The sequence below is a fragment of the Botryllus schlosseri genome, chromosome 10 (assembly GCF_051294905.1).
Source record: "Botryllus schlosseri isolate E-star chromosome 10, Bs_hap1, whole genome shotgun sequence".
NCBI lineage: Eukaryota > Metazoa > Chordata > Ascidiacea > Stolidobranchia > Styelidae > Botryllus > Botryllus schlosseri.
Window position 1 is genome coordinate 11,499,895 of NC_137245.1, and position 21,536 is coordinate 11,521,430.

Sequence of the window (21,536 nt, forward strand, 5' to 3'; positions counted from 1 at the left end):
TCTACGAATGGTATCATTTGACATGGGAATCGTTTTCAATTCTTCCCAAACATCTTTTTACAATTTTATTGCAGGCCGGAAGAAGAACTTTCTCCGCTTCCGTGTGAGGTTTTGAATTATCAACTATTATCTCTGTAACCACATAACTGGCCTGCTGAGATCTCGTCTGAACTTCAGGCTGAGCTTAATTTCATAAGATTGGCTTGACACTAAAGTCTGCCCACTACCGCGTTGTCGTTGTCGATGTAATTAACCGTCGCTTCGAAGAGTCCAATCACGATCGCAACTAACAAATACAAAGGCGTAGAGGTGTATTATATATGGATGCCTAACGCATTTCCACGCAGATCATGTAATAACACCTTTGAGCATAGCATACCTCAATAGGGTTACTGGCAGCCACCCGCAGTTCAATTGTAGTTCCAATAAAACGGAATTGTAAACCTCAGCGGCGGGTAAATTTGTAACTGATATCATTTGATCAATTTACTGCACTGGCACGCTACCTAACAATCGCCATGTGAATGGCTGTGTTGGCAATTCTAATTTGTAAACGTGAACATCACCTCCAAATGATTTCATTTCTCGGTGGTGAGAATGCCTTCCTAGGCGTTGGAGGTTTATGTAGGCACCTACTAGTCCCCCGATCTGCAAAAGCAGTGTCTTACAAAACGTGGGCCGTGTAATAAGTAATATCGGTATGGGGTAAAATGATCGTCGATGACGAAGACATGGCAAGAATAGGAGTAGAAATAGAAACAAAAATTAGTTCATCAACCTGTGTCGTCCCTGTTCTGCCTCCGGTTCTGGTGGGGGCGACAAGTAAAAGGTGAACACTTCGGCAACACCTCAATTCCCCAAGTTTAGTTATCACCGTCCTAAATGCTACTATGTGTGGGCACTGGGCAAACTAGCGTCACACACCCATTGACGATGGAGGCCCCGGTCTGATTCATGGCAGTGCTGTAGCGAGTTACGAAGCGTCGCAGCTTTATTAGATTCTCCGCCCCTATACGTTGCTGTGTTCAGAGCGTCTTTACAATAAAAAGCCCAGAGAGAGACCCAATCCATGTCCTAATGCATTAATGCTGGGGATGTCAGATTGAGATACCAAATTGAGATACCGTAACTACGGTTGCCTCGACATCCTTATATCTGTTCACTGCATCGGATTGTGCAACGCGTGTCTTGATCGGGTAAATTCAATAAAAAAAAGCAATGACACACTCAAAATTTGGATTTTTCTTATACTTCGACCTATTTACCACATTTGCTTGCGGCACACCTGAGCAGTCCAATTGGCACACTAGTGTGCCGCGGCACAGCGGTTGAGAACCACTGGCCTAGGCGAAGTGAAGAAGAGGCATGCACATGCACATGCACACTGAATGAAAAATAAAGCAGAATATAAAAGGCAAACGACAAAATGAGGCGGCATGTGGCGAAAGGCGAGATCGATGCTAGGTCGTGGTCCGGTAATCCTGAAGGCTGACTAGTATTCATTTGGAAGAAATTGCTTGTATTTCGACTTGAATGCAGACATGCTCGACGATTGTCCAATAGTCGGCGTGATGCTGTTCCACAATTGGTATCCGGCATTTGACAGAGCAATGCGTTTTCTTGTATTCCGTCCTGATTATATGGTAGTTGCTCTTCGTTGACGCGCTTGTGTCGTACTTGATAGAACAGTGCGTTTTCTTGTGTTTCGTCCTGATCATATGGTAGTTTTTCTTTGTTGACGCGAGTGTGTCGTACGTTGAAGTTTGTGGGACATTGACGGCAATGGAACTGATACATAAACTTGGCAATTTCTAGCTTCCTCATATCTTCTATGTTTAGAACACCAAATCTTTTGAGAAGCGATTTAGCAGTTGCACATCCAGGCCCCCGTGGGGCTTTGGCAATGATACGGATTACCTTATGTTGTAGTTTTTGCAGTGGGTCAATCGAATTCTTGCAGGCAGCACCCCAGCAAAGAATTCCGTATTGTAACTTTGATATGAATATAGTGTTGGAGAGTATCAACAGAACCCTAACTGATGACAGAGTGTATCTAAGGCAACGAAACATACCACATACCTCCGATGGTTGTGGTTTAAGTGATTGTATGAGACTCTTCCAAGACATGTCCGAATCCAGTAAAACACCAAAGGTATAGCCTATATTTGGCAATTTTAGCGTAGGAAATTGGTTGGCCAGCGCTGCCAACGGTTAGGTTTCGCAGGAGTTTACGGCCAATAATTGGGATTTCGCGGCGTTAACCCGAAGGCTATTATGGGACGTCCAGATCGGTCACTCATGCACTTTGGGCATTTGATCCCAGGTGACGGCATTCAAGCTTGCGGTAGTAGGTGCGTAAGATAGGAGGTGAGTATCGTCAGTGAACAGTGAGGTATTCAATGATGAGATTTCAAAGATATCATCGACATATAAAGTGAAAAGGACCGGTCCAAGAACTGAGCCTTGCGGAACACAACAGGGAACAAATGTTCCCCTCAAAGCTTCGCGTGCGCAGTGCTGAGACCACGTCTCTGCGCACAGAAAATCTACGCTGCGCACAAAACATCCGAAGTGATGACCTTCTTTTAGTCGTTACGCACTGTTGTCCAAGGGTCTGCGCAGTGGAGTTGGTGAGTATGCGCAGACCCGTCAAATATTAGAGGGATAACATTATAACAATGGGGGGGGGGGGGGTCGGCGACAAGGTGTTGAATATCGAAACCATCTGATATCTCACAGCCAGGTAGCTTATTTTCGTGAGCTCTAGTTGTTGAACCCATAGCACGCCAATTTGAAGAGAATAATACTGTGATCGACGCAGTCAAAAACGCAATCTTTTTATCAAGAAAAATGCTACAGTCCACACTGGAGCGTTTCTCCAAGATATTCAACTGCCTTATTGGGTTGAGGATCATGACTGGCAAGTAGGCTACCACTTCCGTGGAAGTTGTGGGCTCGAGCATGATGGATTGGGGATACCGATCTAACATCAGGCCGACGCAGGTTTCGAAATAGACGAGGCGATATTAGGCCCTACATTGCACCTATCTGTGGAAGTAATAGATGGCATAGCAATAGCATAATTTCATGCAATTATATCCCGCAGTTTTATACTTTGGTCCCTTTCTAGCACTGCTTGCGCTTTCAAGTGAAGAAGAGTTTTTCAGACGAAGCCAATCATTTTTGCGATTTGGATTTTATCAAGTAGTCTTGTGATGAATCTACATCACTTTTGTGGGCCGCGTAATGTAACTATATATCACTTCAACCGAGTAGGCCTACGTTTCAAAGGTCTCATACATTTGTCCTTTCAGTAGCCATATTACGTTAGTAGCAAAGTTTGCCTACATCTTGCAAGGACCCCCTTAGATTTACTGCTAAAAGTATGCCCAGAAAAATACCTGATGTAAAAACGCACTCAGAAGGAATGGAAAGAAAGAGGCACGGAATAGAGACTAGCATAGGAAAAGGAACTGTGAAATCAGGCACTAGGCCGAGGTGAATGCCAGTTTAAGAGACCGCAACTGCAACCGTAACTGGTCGTTCGGCATCCCATTTGTTCAATACATCACATTGTACATTGTGTCTTGTTCAGATGAAAATAGAATCGCGGACGATTATTATGGTAATGAAGTATAAATTTATGGCTTTAAACACTTGAACACCAATGCTGACTACTGCGCTGCGGCCACCTGTGTTGCTATTTATCATTCTTGTAGACATACGAGGTGTGTATTAGGAAGCAACAGTACTTGCATGCAGGTCAACTTTCACATGTAACCTTCAATTGATGAACTATATCTCTGCCTAAACCTAAGGATGTCCGTCCAAGTCAATGATGAAAATATATTACCAAGTTATATTGCCGCAAAAGTTTATTATATGGAACTGCGATAACCACCAATCGCTGATAAAATCACTTAATAAAACGATCTCGTTTCATCGTTGAACGGTCATTTGATAACACATGCGAGTAACATCCAGTCCAGAAAGTTTAAATGCATGTTAAGCTGTGTTGCCACTGTGGCACTGCAATTTACAATTGTCTCCTGATTTTTAGTACCTATGATAAAGTGATCCACACCACATCAACACAATCTGACTCACCGAACCAAGGTTAAAATATGTCTTCGAATCCAGCATCTACACCAGTCAACTTCATACAAGGGACAATTAACATAATCATGTGCTCTGCATCAGACTACTGGTACGAGAACGACTACTTTGATGACAACTATTACCAGAAAAATTCGCAGTTGCGATGGCATGAGCCTCACAGCCATGACGCATTCCATCATGTAAATCAGCATATCAAGTCGACCAGCTCCCAACATAAAATCAAAGGCTCCACAATACAAATTCTATAATATAGCATTTTGATACTACAGATCTATGCAGCGATAAATCAGTTGACCTTCATGCTACAGCCAACATCCAGAATTTGTGGTTAATGCATCGTATTTGCACAATGCACATGGCACGTCGAGTAAAATCCAAATAGAAACACGGCACATAAAACTGCAGAACAGACAAGTGATAATACAGCAGCACAGCCAAAGGTTTCAAATCTCCAGCAGCACCGGGATAAGCTTGCATATCCAATCACATGGCAAATAGTCAATAAACAGTAGCAGCAATGAGCATATTCTGAAAGCAATTCTTCCGGGACAGAAGCTAATACCGTCTCCCACCCCTCTGAGAATCCACAGGTCCCGAATGCCTTGCGCCTGGGCTACTGTCACGAGGTAACCCTGCGCTTCTACTCGGTACCCTATCTTCGTCGCGGTACTGGCTCCTGTGATAGTCAGCACCATTGCCACGGTATTCCGGCTTTTGGAATTCCCTCTTAGCTCCGAAACTTCTATCAGACGTACCTCTTTTCCACGATTGGCCTCTGTCTTGATACTGGCCGCTTTCGCGGCTTTTCCAATCACCCTGAGAAGGCCGGTCATCGCGGGCTTTCCAATGGTCCTGACCTCCTCGATTGTCCCTGCCTTTCCAATTATCTTGCGTGCCGCGACCGCCAGGAGCCGAGCTATCTCTATCGTATCTTGAAGTGTTCGGGCGACCGTCGCGGTCAGATACATCATCTGTTCTGCCTCTAATTGCTTCTGGTCTTTCGCTTCTACCAGTTCTACCATCATCTCTGCTCCAACCGCCGTAACTATTCTGAGTCGTCTTCGGATAACTGCTCCCTCCCCAGGAGGACCGCCCCTCCCCATCTCGTGCTCCTTTGAAATCCCCTCTGTACGAACGCGGCGGACTTTGCCTTTCGTAAGCCGGTCTTCTTGAATCCACATAATCTCTGGATTTTTTTGCATCCCTAAAATCACCGTCATCTCTCTTTTGAAAACCGCCGTAGTCAGGCCTCGATGAAGTTCTACTGTAAGAGTCAGGTTGCCTCGAACGCTCCGGAGAGCGTCTACGATCATCCGCATATTCGCGTGTCCTCTCCTGTCTTCTGTCAAGTTCAAGCTCAGGCGACACGCGTCCTCGACTCTTGCTTCCATAACCAGACGCACCTCGATCGTAATCATTTGAACCAGCAGATACACTTGGCGCCAGGTTACGAATAGGAGAATACTCTCGACTTCTGATATAAGCAGACAATTCCTTGTTGGGTGATAGTCTACTCGAAGTCAGAGTGCGGGCATCATCGTAATAAGAATGCGGAGCCCGCGGTGCTAAATTATCGCTTCTGGATGGATAGCGCTCGTCCTTGTACAGAGGGGAGCGATCTCTATATTCTGGTCTTCCCTTGTCAACACTGGGATAACCACGACTCAAAGGGCTTCGGGACCGCCTCTGTCCATACGAGCTTCCCCTCGAGTAACCCTTATCATCGTCAGTGACATACACCGTTTTAGAAATCGGCAAACTATACCCAGAATATTCGGAACCGGCAGTTCTCGTGTTTCTCATCATGCCCCCTCTACCCCTCGCATATCCACCACCAACTCTCTGATTCTTGTCATCAAGAAATCTCTCCCTTTCGGCATGACGGACAGTCACGCACCGGCCTCTGATTTCGACTCCATGCATTCTCGCGATAGATTCTTCAGAAGATTGAGAATCCTTGAAAGATATGAAGGCAAAACCCCGGGACCTGCCGTTTTCTCTATCTCTCATCACCATCACATTCGTGATCTCGCCAAACAAAGCGAACGCCTTCTCCAAGTCGGATTCATTTACAGCTGGGTCCAACCCGCCAACAAAGACTCGGGAACTCAAATTTCCGATTCGACTCATGTTAACAAGTGATCTTGCGCTCTGCGTTAATCTGTGTAGTATCATATCAAAGAACAATTAGTGTTACATCGCTTTCAGCTGGTGTGTGGAGTCGGACATGAATCGGGAGTGTTATTCAGTTAATGGACGAGGTTAGTAGAAGTGAAATTTTGGAGATCACTTCAAATATGGTACGAGTCGGTGCACCAGCAACCGTCACAGTGATGGATAAAGAATGTGAAACATATGTGTGCATGCAAATTTTTTACCACGGTCTTCCATTGTTTATTACTATATTTGCAGGCCACATGAAAGTTTGATTGATGTAACAAAGGGGACTTAATCCATTCTTTTCATTGTATCGGAACTCTTCAGATATTCAGAATTGGTGAAATTGCTAAGCAGGAGCACGACAGGGTATTCATCATGACTTTTAATACAGTGAAATGCAGTTAATAATATTTTCGAGTTCCGAATAAAGTGCATGCCGCCTATCGGGATTGCAGGACATGAGATTCTACATTGGCAGCCATGCCTAATGTAGGATATCCATTGGTGGCAACATTGCTTGATATAACAATTTCAAAGAACTGTTCAGACGACAGCGCTATGTTTGGCCTCAGAAGCACACGACCTTAGTCAGTAACTCTCTTTACTTTACCGATCTTGAAGGTGATACACAACTTTCAGACTGTTGGAAATGCCATAACACCAGAACTCCGAACGCCAGAAATGTCTCATATCGCCAGTATTAAGTGGCTGACCAGAACAAATCAAGTGAGAAGCTTTTTCTCGGTGAGATGTGGAAAACCCAGCGTTCAGAGGGCCAGTTTGTATCGAGACATATTTCAATTACCAATAATGACTGTCCAACTGTCCATCATATCATAATAATATCTTAAAATGACCCGTTCAACATTGCAAGATCGAGGATGGTACAAAAAATCGAGTACAGAGAAACACAACAGGAACAGCTGTACTATGTTGACTCGAAATAACCAGAAATTTTCATTCAACGATCAAAATCTGGTCAGTGAGAAGGATCAAAATTCTTGTTCATAATAACTCATCACCAATGACCTTCATCAGCAAATCAAACTCTAATAACAGAGTGGTGTATAATTGCCTATGGTACAGTATTATGGTATGGTAGCCTACTTGTATGCGAACATCACATACTGGGCATCAATCTTTGAAACATGGATACCGGTTCAAAGCAAAATAAACAGCCATAGGATTCAGCATTTATCCTCAACAATGTCGCCGAACCATCACAAAATATCCAGTGCAATTACGTGCAGCGCATTCTTCTTACATGGATATCCAATATTTTTCCAAGATGAGGACAACATTGCACATTCCATTGAGCATTTTGATCCCCAGTAACGAAGCCAATAATTTTCATCATCTGTTCAACAGTGAGATCCGCATCTTACAGACATTATCCCAGTGTAGTTTCCAGTAGGCACTGAATTCTGTGTCTACTAGCATGAATAAAACCACACATATTGCTGACAATTTTTGAATCCCCAAATTCTTAACAGGGGAATTTCAACATCCCTTACTGCCAACTAGGGGTGGGTGTAAATTGGCAATGTCAATGTCACAATATACTAATGACGGGATTGGTACGGTTGGGTTCTAGGCAAGATGAGGGGTGGGTTTGCCCAGGCTTTTGGATGTGTTAGATCGGGCGTTAGATTTGGCTTCGTGTTCTATTTGGATAATTTCAGTCCGATTGCTGTTATATCAGGGGCAGGCTATGCCGAGCTAGTCCAGATGAGGTGTGTTAGTTGAATTGAAGGTTAGGGACCCGGAAAGTAGTGTTAGGGTATATAATTGGGAAATGGGATCGGTAGGTTTTAATCCCCAACCCTAACATACCCTCAAATGTTAAATCCAACCCCATACCAAACTATGAGCAAAATCAACTGAACTCCTTCATACTCTTTTAGACAGGCACTACACACAAGACAGGCAGAATGAACATTGAATAAATGGTTTCTACAAATTTCAACCCTGACCTGACATTTTTCCTGGAGCAGGTAATATCTAAGATGTAACATTGGACAAAAAGATCTTGAATTTACATAAAATTGAATTGTGCTTTGAGTCAACATAGAATCTGCCTGAAACTTGGCAACAGAATGATCTAGGTTCCATTCATCGATGCCGTCTGCACTGGACAGTGTACACACATCCCAGCGGTCCGTCTGAAAGTGGTATGAAGCAAAAATAGCTCATTTTCTTGTGATAACCCCAGACAGCAGAATGTGAAAATCCATACCAGTACCTAATATTGAACAACCTTTTTCCTCATCTATACTGTGAAGCAGAGTCAGTCCTAAAACCGCAGCACCTTTGCGCTACTGCCCCACACCCTACTGGTGCCATGACGAAAGCTAGATTTCGATATCTATAATCCCGATTCGCATCACGGCGTCAATAAAAAAGCTATATTGATTTTGAATCATCCACCTCAAATTCTCAATGATAAGTTGAAAATCTGTTTCTGACTGGCCACTCAACGGAATTACATAAATGGTGTATCATTCCAGACTGTCCAGTCATAGGCAACATTCCATTACGGTAATCAAAGTTGATTTTCATAATGATGCATCATATGCACTAACAGCGAAATAGCTTGCTTCGAGTATCTGAATGGTATCACTCCTATAAAGCCGTCAAGACTTTCGCCTTTGCATGAAGCGAGCAATCCAAAATATCATAGAAAGAGAACTGCGCTCATCAATTCGCACTCTGAACTGGAACAACGTAGCTGATCCCAAAGCTTCATCCATCCATTACCGTGCTTTGAAAATCAATATTACCAAATTTTCATAATGGCAATATTCCAGCATACGTCGCCGACTGATATCGAAAAGTTAAGGGGTTAATCAGATAGATCGATCAGCTAACTAACACTAACGAACGGAGCCACATAAACAGATTACGGTAAAATGAAACACGAACTTCTCACTCCCAGAAAGCGATCCGATTCTCCCAACTCCGACTATAGATAACTAAGGTAAACCGGTTTACCTTAGTTATCTATACTCCGACAGCGAAGAAGTTGTTTCAGAAGCAGTGAAGCGGAAATAAAATATCCACATTTGCGTTACAAAAAGTACAGTTACGTTGTTTTTGTAACCCAAGAGCACTATTAATTCTTAGAGAACGACTGAAAATTTTCAGTTCTGTATCGCCACCAGTTTTTCCCACCCATTGTCATTTCGACGTATTCGTCGGTCTCCTTGCACCCGCTGTATTCATTATTACTTTCAGTTCATCAACCAACGTGCTCTCTTCTGAAATCGCTTCACTGTGCAATCCGCGTACACTGGCAAGGACACGCTTTCGTGTTTCGTTCTGTCATTTTGTTCCAATATTTGACTGTACCGTAACCGGTGGGTAATTTGATGTACTGGCAAGTGGCAAGTGTAGCTTCGTTGGGACTTGTGCATTTGAATGCTGATTACGTAACTGTATTTTGATGTTCTGCTAAGTCACAAGTCAATCCTACTTCTATATAGTTTGGACTTGACTCATATCGAGTCATTTTCAATTCACCACCAGTTGAATAAGTCAAGTCCGAGTCATAGTATTGAAACTAGATTCATTCTATTGATTGCTCCGGTTTTGAGTTTGAGTCATGTTCAACTTTGGAACCCATGTTGGTGTTGGACTATTATAGGTACCGTAATATTCAATGCCTCGAATTCATAACATACTTATTTCCTAATTCATATCAATTTCTAGTGCTGTTTTTCAAGTACCAGTACGACCAAATATAGACGGGCTACGGTACCAATCAATGAGTTGAGTCACCAAAAAAAAACTCGAACATGGGAACTAACACTGAACCAGACGGTCACAGTGCATGAGTGCAACAGTTTGCCAGCGACATCGCATAGGCTATCGACTGATACTTGTATATAATAATGCACCTGGATTTGAACCAACTTTCATGATATAATTGATATTTTTCGAATCAGTTCATGACACTCTTTCGGTTCATAGTAGTTCTACTATAAGTGTAATATGCGCCGGATTGAAAATTGACTACAGTAGACTACCATACTATGACCATGTTAAGAAGATCTGCAAAAATATACCACAAGAAAGTTGTTAAATTCAATACTGTACTAGTGAGACAATCCATTTGATTTCATTTCTATTGCTTGCAGCAGATTGTTCACCAGTCTATAAAAAGTTAACATGTTTCTGCACTATTACATGGATGATAACGGAAAGCGTGTTTACACTATGAAGAAAACTGGTCCCGATTCTTCACCTACACAGTCCGCACATCCAGCAAGATTCTCACCAGACGACAAGTACTCGAAGCAGCGAATAATTTGCAAGCGTCGATTTGGTTTGCTCATCACGCAGCAGCCGAAACCTGCGATGTAATAACATGGCTTCTTTGGGAACACTTTACCGCAAACTTTCCGATGAACTCGCTTCAGTTGGAAGTTCGACGTCAAATACAACTTGTGATTTAACATCATATGTGGAGGATGTTAAAGTCGTTGTTTGTGAAATATTTCCTATTTCTGATGAGAACATTTCACTCACATTGTCAAAATTGTCTCTTCTGAAACTCTTTTTTGAATTGATTCTTTCGATGCAGCGTTCTCCATCGTCAAAAGTCGTATTTGAGGAAATATTCGCTCCAAATTTTTTGGATCGCATTTTGAGGGAGCACAAGCAGGACCAAGATAAAAACTTAACTTATCTGATGTGTGAGGTAACCGCATATTTTGTATTTACTGCCTATGAAGTGCAAGTTGACTATTATACCAATCATGATCATGGTTGCGAGGATCTAACTGTGTATCTTGCCCAGAGAAACTTACCCGTGCTTATCAAGCTCTCCCTTATCAATGCATTTCATAAATTGCTGAAACTGTACAGCAGCGCTGATTTTGCTCCAATTTTCAGTAAAATATTTTCGGGTATTTTTTGGAATTCTGAAATGCTAGCCTCCACTAATAGTCCTTGTTTTTATCTGCAACTTTGCCGAGACTCGTTGACCATAGGTGCCGGCACACAAATTAGAAATATCATGTTTAAAGACTTTGACTTCTTTGTAACGTACATTTCCAATGCTGTTAACGGGACATTAGATTTTGTCATGACATTTTTGAATGAACTCTTTCCTTATCATGGAGATAGTGGGTTTGAAACACCTGTTATCATCGCTATCGCAAGTAAAATTTTGGCTGTTTTGCCTAAGTGTTTCGAGTCGCATATGGAAAATGCTTATGTGCCTTCCATGTCTCTTACAATACTGAAAATCTCTTTGTGGGTCATGAGCAATGTCAATTCTGTGCTGGTATCGAATGACACAGTGTTGGATGTTTATGCTTTGTTGAATGTATTTACCTACACGGAAAAACAATGGATATCAATAACTATCCATGAAGATGATGACCTAATTGATTTTTTATGGCTACATTTGGAATTCTTTTGGATCAGTCACAAGGAAAATATAAAAAGCGACGTTTGTTCGCTGCTACGAATGACACCGTGTAGTTTGTTTCTCGAGCTCATGCTTCGTCTCTCTTTCAATATCTCAATATTGAATGATTGGTTGATATCTAACGAGACTCATTTCCTGATATATTTTCTAAAACTCCTCAAAATGATTAAATTTTTTTGGTCTGATTTTCTTAATAAATGTGAATTAATGTACACTTTGCCGCATGTACGAGAAGCCATTTCTTTGCTTGGAGCACCTACCGTGCTGGATGCCTGCATGTCGGCAATCATAAGGTTGAAAATGAAAATCAGAAGGCTCCATAAAGCAAACTTGTACCCATACTCACCTGAACCGTTGATCAAACTGCTGGCAGCAGTTGAAGCATTGTATGAAGAAAATTGTGAATGATGCTAGTGCTAAAAACATTTTCAATACACTTCAATTGTCTGGAAATATTTGATTTAAATTTTGTGTTGACTTGTCTCAGCGTCCAAGGTTATATCATAATGGCGCAAGGTATAGTAGCGTAGGGTTTCACCCCTACAGCTTGAGAACGATTGTTGAAATCTGTAACTACAGACAGGTTTCAGGAGGAAATATGCCCAAGCTTCGCAATGCTAAGAGTTGTTGCTGAAGCAATTTCTGGATACCGTTTCCCCATCGACGCTCCTGGTGCAGTAACAAACTATTTGTACTCGGCTGAGCAGATGTCGAATGATCAGTTGTTGGGTAGTAGATCTTGGTAGGGCTGGACTGGAGTAGCAGTTATGAGTAACGGCTGGTTTCTAACTCTCTAGCCACTAGTGTCTTCGCCGTAGCTCCCATTGATGAGGAGTAGCCTATACCTATTTTTCCTTGATGTGGTGTACAGGTATATACAATAATTGACTCTCACAACTAAGCTCGGATCCTTACGATCGATTCTCAACTAGGATTAGAGTACCCGGATCGTTGTGCCCTGACATTTACGCTTCAAGAGTACAAAGTCACCACACTTGCAGTGGTGAGTTCGGGTTACCATATTTTCAGATTCGCAAGAGGCCGCTTCTTACATCTGACATAAACGCGCAGACAGAAGAATTTTACGGAAAACGGTGATCGATTTTGGGACTTTCGGCGATTCTCCGAGAACATACCGTATCCCTAGATGAGTAGTACTGGTATTCAGATACGTGTATCTGGGAGCAAATCCCGTCGGTACCCCCTTGCTGTCAAGTCCTGTTCCCGTCCAGTGTGCTTCAACACCATGTATGACATTTCGACTATTATTCGGTACACAAATATTAGCTACAATCATTGGTAACTCGGATTAAAATAAACACCATGTGTTGTATTCCTATTATGCCTATTCTGAAGTATATTTTACATTGACTAAATACATAGTTCATGGCCAAACACATACATTAGGCACTACAAAATTTCCTACATAAACTATGGGTTGAAAGCATGAACGACGGTCGATACAAATTCACTCGTTAAGTAGCATTTCTTAGCAGCATACATTATTTTGATATATGCAGAGAGTAATTCAAATATATTTATATCTGAAGGCTTATCAAGTTATATGAGTGTTCCTGTTCAACAGAGTTGAGATTTGGGTATGGTCAACACTTTGTCATGTCATGATGCAATAACAATGTGAAACGGGACAATTTTCGTATTAAAAAACAACGTAGGCTAATTTGTGAAGTCTCTTAATATCCGCTTAAATCAGTTGCTACAACATAGGAAGCTTCGTTCCGATTTCAAAAATGTCTCTTGTGAATGCAGTTTCCGCTCTCAGAAATGTTTCACGTCAAGCAACCACCAGGCATCTCGATCTCGATCTTGACCTGAAAGGACAATACTTTAGGAAAGAAGAAACTTGCACTGCTTACTGAAATGGCACTATCTACCGACAACTCCCGCTTCTACTTGGCATAGTTAGGATCTAATATGTACATAACATTTGAATGATCATGAAAATGTACCGACCTTTGTATTACACAAATTCTTTTAATGTTACAATAACATTTGTCTAAGATTGGTTTCTCTGGAAAGCTTCAACTTGAATGGGCGATACTCTGGGAGGAATAAGGAAAAAGCATGGCCGTAACTGCCATAATCCTTTTTTTTTAAAGCATAACTTACAGAAATTGATCTAACTGTGTTTGCAATTACTAGAGAATTCCTAGTAAGGTGAGTATATTCCTAGTATAGCTTAACGGCGTGACAGAACGTTGCGGTGACTTAGCCTTGGGGTGAGCAACGTGTGAAGCTATTATACAATTATTTCGGGATAGACTTTTTCTGCACTGGAAGCTGGCACACATGAAGATATATAGTTTTAGCCAACATGCGGCTGTGCAAAGTGTTCTGTCCTTGAAACCAGGGCCCACCGGTACAAATGGGACCAGCATACGAAAATATCTCTCCTCGTTGAAGAAATAATACTATCAGTATCAGTTTATTAACAATTTAATCATTTCAAAACACCAAAAGACTGCGATACAATGAAATGATTGGAGTAGTCTTTAAATCAGACACCCACCTATGAAACTATGCAAGGTAGATTTGAAGTGACATCAATATCACTGAATCAATGACTTCGTGTTATGTATTGTGTTTCATCGAACTCCGTTGAGTGCAACTGTACCTTCTATATTTCATACATGCTCGTAAATAATCACTCACAATGGGAATGCGAGCGTTGCCATAAGATGCCAATAACACTCGCATTTAGGTCGAGATCTTAACTATTTAAGAACCACAGTTTTAAAATATTTCTTTCGTAATTTAGAAAGTGGATCAATCAGTTTGTATCACTTGTATGAGTGCAATTTTGACAAAAGTTACTCTATTTTGGAGTCAACAGTAATTTTGCACTGTCATGAAGATTTAACTTGCAATTTTGAAACTTGAACAGTGACCAAATCTACCTTATAAAGCTCCTCATTAGAGTACTTGGTACTTTGCATACCTTTCATTTTCTACTTGTACCGGAAACAGTTTTGCCATGAAATTGCTACTTGTAATTATGTACAAACGTACGGCATTACATCTGCCTATACTTGTGTAGCAGTGCTGACTACTTTTACCAGCTCTGCTGCAACTTGGATAATACAATAGAATATTTTCTTGAAAATGAAGGAATAACTGACCGCGTAAAATTTTTAGCCGAGTAACAAGATCCCGTCTTTCAAGCTTTCTCGAATCTTCTCTATTCAACCAATGGCTGTCAACGAAGTATATCAGCGTCAGTTTCTTCGAATTCTCAATGAGAAGAAGAATGTTGTCCAGTGACAGATCACATTCAACCACACATCTGACGGATTCGACCTATGAAGGAAGACTGACTTCAAAACGAGCAATCAATACCACACTCCGAGAATATTACTTTCTTTTGCTGACATGCATTACATATACGCTGAACGTCGTCTTCTTCATCAACTGTAAACATCCAATGAATATTGACTTGAAAGCCAAAGCTGGAGAGTTTTTTCGCATCTTCCGAACTATTGCAACGGAAGTCTTCAACGGAAGTCTCGCCATTCTCCACAATATCCACGACTTTAACCTGGATTAGAACAAATTTAAATTTCGCCAATTCAATGATCCACGGATTCCAACCTGGTATTTCTGGACAAAATATTCGATCCGTGACCAATCGACATTTTTTTCTTTTGTGCAATCGAGCAATATCTTGTTTATCTGGGTGAATATCAGTTTCGTGAGACAGGATAACCATTTCCCTGTTCATCATGATCATGAATTCACAAATCACTGAAACTGACCTCAAGCTTTTTCGCTCGTATCTCTCGTAAATCATCCAGCGTGACGTAGAGAAGTCCGTCTGGTATTTCAACATCATCTGGCGCAAAAAGTCTCGAACAATATATCAAATCACCGAGCCTGTAGACTCTGTCGAGGACCAGTTTTGATTCCTGTGACAGAAAACTTAGTTTATTGCATCAGAGTCGTTAACAGATATTGATAGACTTCAGCATTATAGGGCAAACAGTCCAAAACGATTTGTCAACTACAGAGGTGGTCACTGGTCAGTAACAAATTACCTGTACTTGAGTGGTTCTCAAACTGTGGTACGCGAAAGGTTTTCATGTGGTACATGAAAGGTGGTTTATAATTATTCAACCTACAATTTGCTGTCCTCCGCGGTAGCTAAAACAACTGCAAAAACACGACGCATGAATTTCTTTAGCAGTGCATTACTTACCTGTTGGTCACAGCAGATTTGCAACCAGGGCATGTCATGGTATGGAATGAGAAATTTCCATACTCCATACCAGCCTCACTAGTTCCATACCATACTTACATTCATACCATATTTGATACTTTTTCCATACTTTGCTCAACCTTTATTTTTGATGTGTGAGAATTTTCTGGCGTTTGTATTCAGATTATTTTGAATGAAATTATCCATTTAAACAGCCCTAATGCATCAATTGTAGCCCAACTTCCCTTGTGTCATATGCCTGTGATGTAGGTTGCCTAATCATTGAAGACGGAATGGAAAATATATAGGATTACTTCACAACAGAAGCTCATGACATGACAAACTAGTGTGAAAGCACACTGCTAGCGGTGATCTACAAAATCGAATAAAACAAATGTATTGTCCCATCAGAACTGTGGTTCTCAACCGGAGGTCCGCGAAGCATTTTCAGGGGGTCCGCGAAAGATTTTTGTAGAATGATTGATAACCTAATTTATAATAATTCAATAAGCGAAAGCTTGATGAAGTTTCGCTTCATATTTGCTAAAACTGCAGGACTCACATCATTAGAATGGTCGTCTGAGATAAAAATATCCTACAGTGCAAAAACTCATTTCAATTGCCAAGCCTATATTAATACGAACGTATTGCTATTTAGAGAGGTTTCATTTGAAATGGAAATTCCTGATTCTTTCCCATACTCTATGTTCCAACGAAGAGATTGAAACCTCACCACGAAATCCATTTTGTACTGCGACATACGTAACCACTATTCCAGAATAACTTCAAGATGAGATGCTAGATAGATATGACTAGGCTGGACGTTATTAAAAACTGTTTTAAAATTTTGGTGCAATTATGTTGCGAACACAGCAAAAGGTGTCGTCGGAAGCGGTACGCGTTAATATTACATTCGTCAGCTCTACCATATGGAAATATTTTCGGCACTCGTTCATATCAAATCGAAGACGCAAATTTTGAAAACAATAAATACAGCTGCAAAAATCGCTTCAAAATAATAAAGTCTAATTTTTGAATGAAAAGATTAAGGGTCCGCGGGGTCCGTGACAGTCCAAAAGGGGTCCGCGAAGACAAAAAGGTTGAGAACCACTGCATTAGAATATATCTTGGTAAACAATTTTATTTCGCTACAATCATTAGCGATTTTGCAACAGCGGATCAAATGTCCAATTGCCCGCCAATGTGTGGGTAGCTTCGATAGCCAGTAGCATCATGCCCATTCATTTATCAGAGACAACTAGATTTAATGCAGTTATACAGCCTGTTGGGTACCGGCATGGTGTAAGGTTTCTCCGAGAAAAGCTACATATTTTTGAATTACAATGATGCTTATGTCAAATAGATATTACACGATGATCATCCGAGAAGAGGGCAGGAACTGATTTCCAAGTGCAACATATGGATATAAATGTCCATGTAACTGCTGCATTCTCAGAGTCTACGATTTCAAACTCTTCTTGGCAGTTTACGGAGTGGAAGTTACAAAAAGCGAAATGTATTTTGTAACGCGACAGCGGTCGAATATCATTGTTTTTTTTTATATTCACAGTGGAATAATTATAATTATTATTTTCCTTCATATGCGCGTAGCACAACATTTTTTCTTTCTTCAGATAGATGTCGACCAGGGTGGGTGAGTCGTAGTCCCAATTTGAGATTTGAGCATAGAAGTGTCAGTGAACGATTTTCTGAGGTATGCAATGTATTTGACAAATCGAAAGTATAGGATCATTGTCATGGTTCTGGCAAAACTGCCAAAGTATAGACAATAATTTCCATACCATACTTGCACGTTTCCATAATCCATACCGAAATTTTGTTCCGTACTATACTTCCATACCATACCATGCCCTGTTCGCAACAATGAAAAACCAAGGAACCGATTAGAGGTCGACCGATTACCCACTTGGCCGACCTTTAGAACTTACCCGATATTGCGGCCAATATTTTATATTTAATATACTTTATTTTCTAATATTTTTAAAAAATTTAAAAATATTGGAAATTCAATGCCCTGTGTTCTCAATCTCAAGAAATCGACGACGCAAAGGGCGATATGTGACAGATTTACCCTTGCAGAACGAGTTTTGCTGGGTGAGAATGCAGAGAAACTATGCTCCCTGCATTACAATCTACCTCTACTGGACTGATCTGCAATTATGTATCACGTTTTGCTTTTTTGGTTATCCCAAATTCCAATGAATGTCAACAATTAGGCAATATTTCTTTTTAATTTCATTTTTCTCGTTTGTTGTTCAGCTTTCTGTGACATGTAAAAGTGCCGTCTTGCTTAATATATAATATTTTTGGCGAAATGGTTATCTGCTCCTTCCAGATTAATATCGGCCAATGATGTCGGTTATCTGCCTTTGTGATTGAGTCAATAATAATCGGTATCAGCCTGCAAAATTCAATATCGGTCGACCTCTAGTACCGACGCGGTTTACAAGCAATCGCAGACCCATCGATCACTTTAGTGAGGAGGATAAATTCAACATGGGGAGTGTAAACAAGGGTTCTTGGCCTTGATAGCTACCAAGTTAAAAAACCAGAATCTTCTAATGAGCCCGAACATAATCTCTAGTATGCGGGTAATATTAGCCTATACCTCGGATTGACAAGCTTGTGAGAAGAAACAGTCGTACCAATGACCAACGTCCCCTCTAAGCTGCGCTGCACACGTGCGCAAATGCGCAGTACTGACACTGTCTCTGCGCACAGAAAATCTAAGTTGTGCACAAAAAATCCAAAGTGATGACCTTTTTTTTGTCGTTACACACTGTTGTCGAAGAGTCTGAGCAGTAAGTTGGTTTTCTTGCTATTTATTTGTGTTATGATACAGTAATAACGCCAAAACTAAAAAATACCGGTATAATTGAGTATAATAAGTCAATCAGGTCAGGTGGTATGCGGTGTGGTGAAAACAAGTTAGTGGTACAAGCGATCGGAAAAAGTTTGAGAAACACTGGGGGGTGCAGACTAGGTGACCTTAATGTTGTATCGCATCTCTCTCGTCAAAGCATCTTGATGGTGCAGGCGAAAAAGAATATCATCTCTCTCTCCCTCTCACTGCTCTACTTTCTTGCAGTACCCAATTAGGTTTTGATTACTTGTTACTTGATGTTGTTCTTGAATTGTCACAACGACCGAGCTGAAATATCCTTTGCATTACGGTAACGGAATATATCAATGGAAATTGCACCTATCGTAGTCTCATTAATCATTTTGTGTTTGCCACGATGATGTCTCTTGCAATTTTAAAAGTGAATGAATCCAAATGGACTACCAAAAGAATGTACGCCTCGATCAAATATATTCACTTCTGTACTTTTACAGTCACTTCATATTTACTTTTATTTGAATTAGTTTTGATGTATCTTAGAAATTGCTACTTCTACCAGTAAGGGAGCAGAAACAATCACTTTTGCTTGAATAGCAATACATACTACTCTGACCAACTATGGATAGGAGTGCTTCTGATATCTGACCTTGACGTGGAATCGTCCTATAAAATCCTTTTCCTCATCGTGTATCTTGATCACATCACCCTCCTCCTTTGACAATTTGATGTGACCAGAAACGAGAGGCATGGTCGCTCCTTCTTTAGCTAATTTGATGGCACGGCCCATTGAGTAGAAGTAGTTAGTTGAAGAGTTTGGGATGAAACCTCGTGTTGATCGAACGACCTGAATCAGAAGATCATAAGCTGATGATCGCTGGGATAACATCATCCTTGCTTGGCTGCATATTTTCGTTTTCTACGAACTCCTCATTACCAAAGTTACGACTGCAATCATCATACTCACTTTCCAGTCCAAATATTTTGTTGTCTTTTCATGAAGTCTGAGAAACAAGCCCAACACTTCCGCCGATAAGTTGTTCTCTCGCAAATCAATAAGATAAACCTGGAATAAAGTTCCTGTTAAGGCGCTTGTTTTTGTTAGCGGCTTATTAGACTGCAAGAAGTGTGTGCCGGTCATTACTAGGTATTGCTGACGATTTCATCCTTCATCAAGTTTTTAAACATTTCCACAATGGCCTCTCCATGATACATCAATAGGCTTTTGGAATTCAGATCTTGGCCTGAATTGTGTGATTCATCTGGAACTGCCTTTACGTGCGACAACGGGTTCCAGTTAATGTTTGTATTTAGAATTGTTCTATCAGTCAGGGTCATATTCTCTTGCAAAGAATTGTATTCGGCTAAAATGTGTTTTAAATTTGTAGTATCTGTCGGCATTAAGAATTTGGTATTCGAAATTTGGGCAGTTGCTTCATCGGCAAATGATGAGTGGGTTCTTCAATCAAGGAAAGGCGTGTTGATGAAAAAACAACTGAGAGTATATTGTAGCCGTGTACAGCTGTACGTACACTGAGCAAGTTTCAATAACCTGCGGTCATAATAGGCAGCTGGAACATTTGTAATTATGACCTCAAGAAGACGCATTTGGCAATTCAAATCGCGTGGTAGACTCACCTGAATTCGTCTCATCATGCATTTTGTAATCATTGCAGCACCATTGCTGTCAATATTGCAAGACCACAAACCCAGATATTTGAGACCTCCACTTCTTGCTACCAATGATCCAATAAGCTGTATTTCTCTACGACTCAATTTGACGTCCGACACATCAATCATCGGAAGACTTTTCATCAGCTCGTCGTCATTCGTTTCGTAAATCGCAGAGTACAATTTAATGCGAGGTCTCCACAATTTGTCTTCCTTCGTTGTCTCAAGATTCTTGTGAATTGAGTCGGAAATGAATTCTTGTTTCTTCTTCTGATCTGAGACTGTGACACAACAGCATGTTCAAAACATCAAAAATGGATGGGCATTTCAAGTTAGTATGATACCTACTAATGAACACGAATGTGGAATAGGGCTGCATACATAATGCTGAAATTGGGGTTGATATAGCAGCCCGATTCGAAATAAAAAAAATAGGCCAAATTATGTATGATTGATTGGTCGGGTCGTTGTGTGGCATCTTCCAAAATGGAGCCTCGATTAAAAAATACCGAACAGACTTTCACCTCTGGTCCATCATTCAGCAAAGTTGACTATTTTAGCAATGTTTACCGTACATCATTTATCTTTCAGCACATAAATTGCCAATTGCTTTTCTGCCTAACAATAGAAATACCAATGATTACGAAAGTGCTAACCATGGTGCACAGAGGCTTGACATCGTGTGACAAATAGAGATGGGTAAAATCAAGTACCTGAGTAATTCAACTACTACTCATTGTGACGTCATAAGAGTAAATGTGATCTGGAGAGTTCAAATATGTACCTTTTATGCAACCACTATGAAAATAAAGCCAGATCTACACCACAAAGATAATTTGATTATGTTTGTCGACCATACCTACTTCATTCGACTTTGTGGCATTGATGTGGATTGATCACGGCTTGATTTTCGCTTACTTGCATAATTGCATAGTTTCATACTACATCTTTTAGCTGCTGTGTTATTACCAATTAAGGTTTCAAGGCCTCCATGTCGAAAAAAAAACAATTAAAATTATAATCTCGTTGATAATATAACTCTTAGTGAGAAGGTACATACAACTTCAGTACATGACAAA

General features: G+C 40.8%; 2 protein-coding genes and 1 long non-coding RNA gene across 3 annotated transcripts in view; 1 reads left to right on the plus strand and 2 right to left on the minus strand.

Moving 5' to 3' along the window:
• LOC145449128 (uncharacterized) overlaps positions 1 to 21,536 on the plus strand; it is a 44,597-nt gene that overhangs the window by 2,182 nt on the left and 20,879 nt on the right. The gene's annotated exons all lie outside the window — the stretch shown is intronic.
• LOC145449102 (uncharacterized) lies at positions 3,858 to 9,209 on the minus strand. The gene has a single exon (XM_080327575.1). It carries the CDS (start codon positions 6,292 to 6,294, stop codon positions 4,675 to 4,677), a length of 1,620 nt encoding a protein of 539 aa, XP_080183701.1. The 5' UTR covers positions 6,295 to 9,209; the 3' UTR covers positions 3,858 to 4,674.
• Positions 12,584 to 21,397, minus strand: LOC145448718 (uncharacterized). Its single transcript, XM_080327182.1, has 9 exons — positions 21,376 to 21,397; positions 20,425 to 20,738; positions 19,754 to 19,852; positions 19,436 to 19,633; positions 15,487 to 15,636; positions 15,323 to 15,403; positions 15,090 to 15,269; positions 14,854 to 15,031; positions 12,584 to 13,545 (listed from the first exon to the last, which is right to left on the minus strand). Exons 1-9 carry the CDS (start codon positions 21,395 to 21,397, stop codon positions 13,493 to 13,495), a joined length of 1,275 nt encoding a protein of 424 aa, XP_080183308.1. The 3' UTR covers positions 12,584 to 13,492.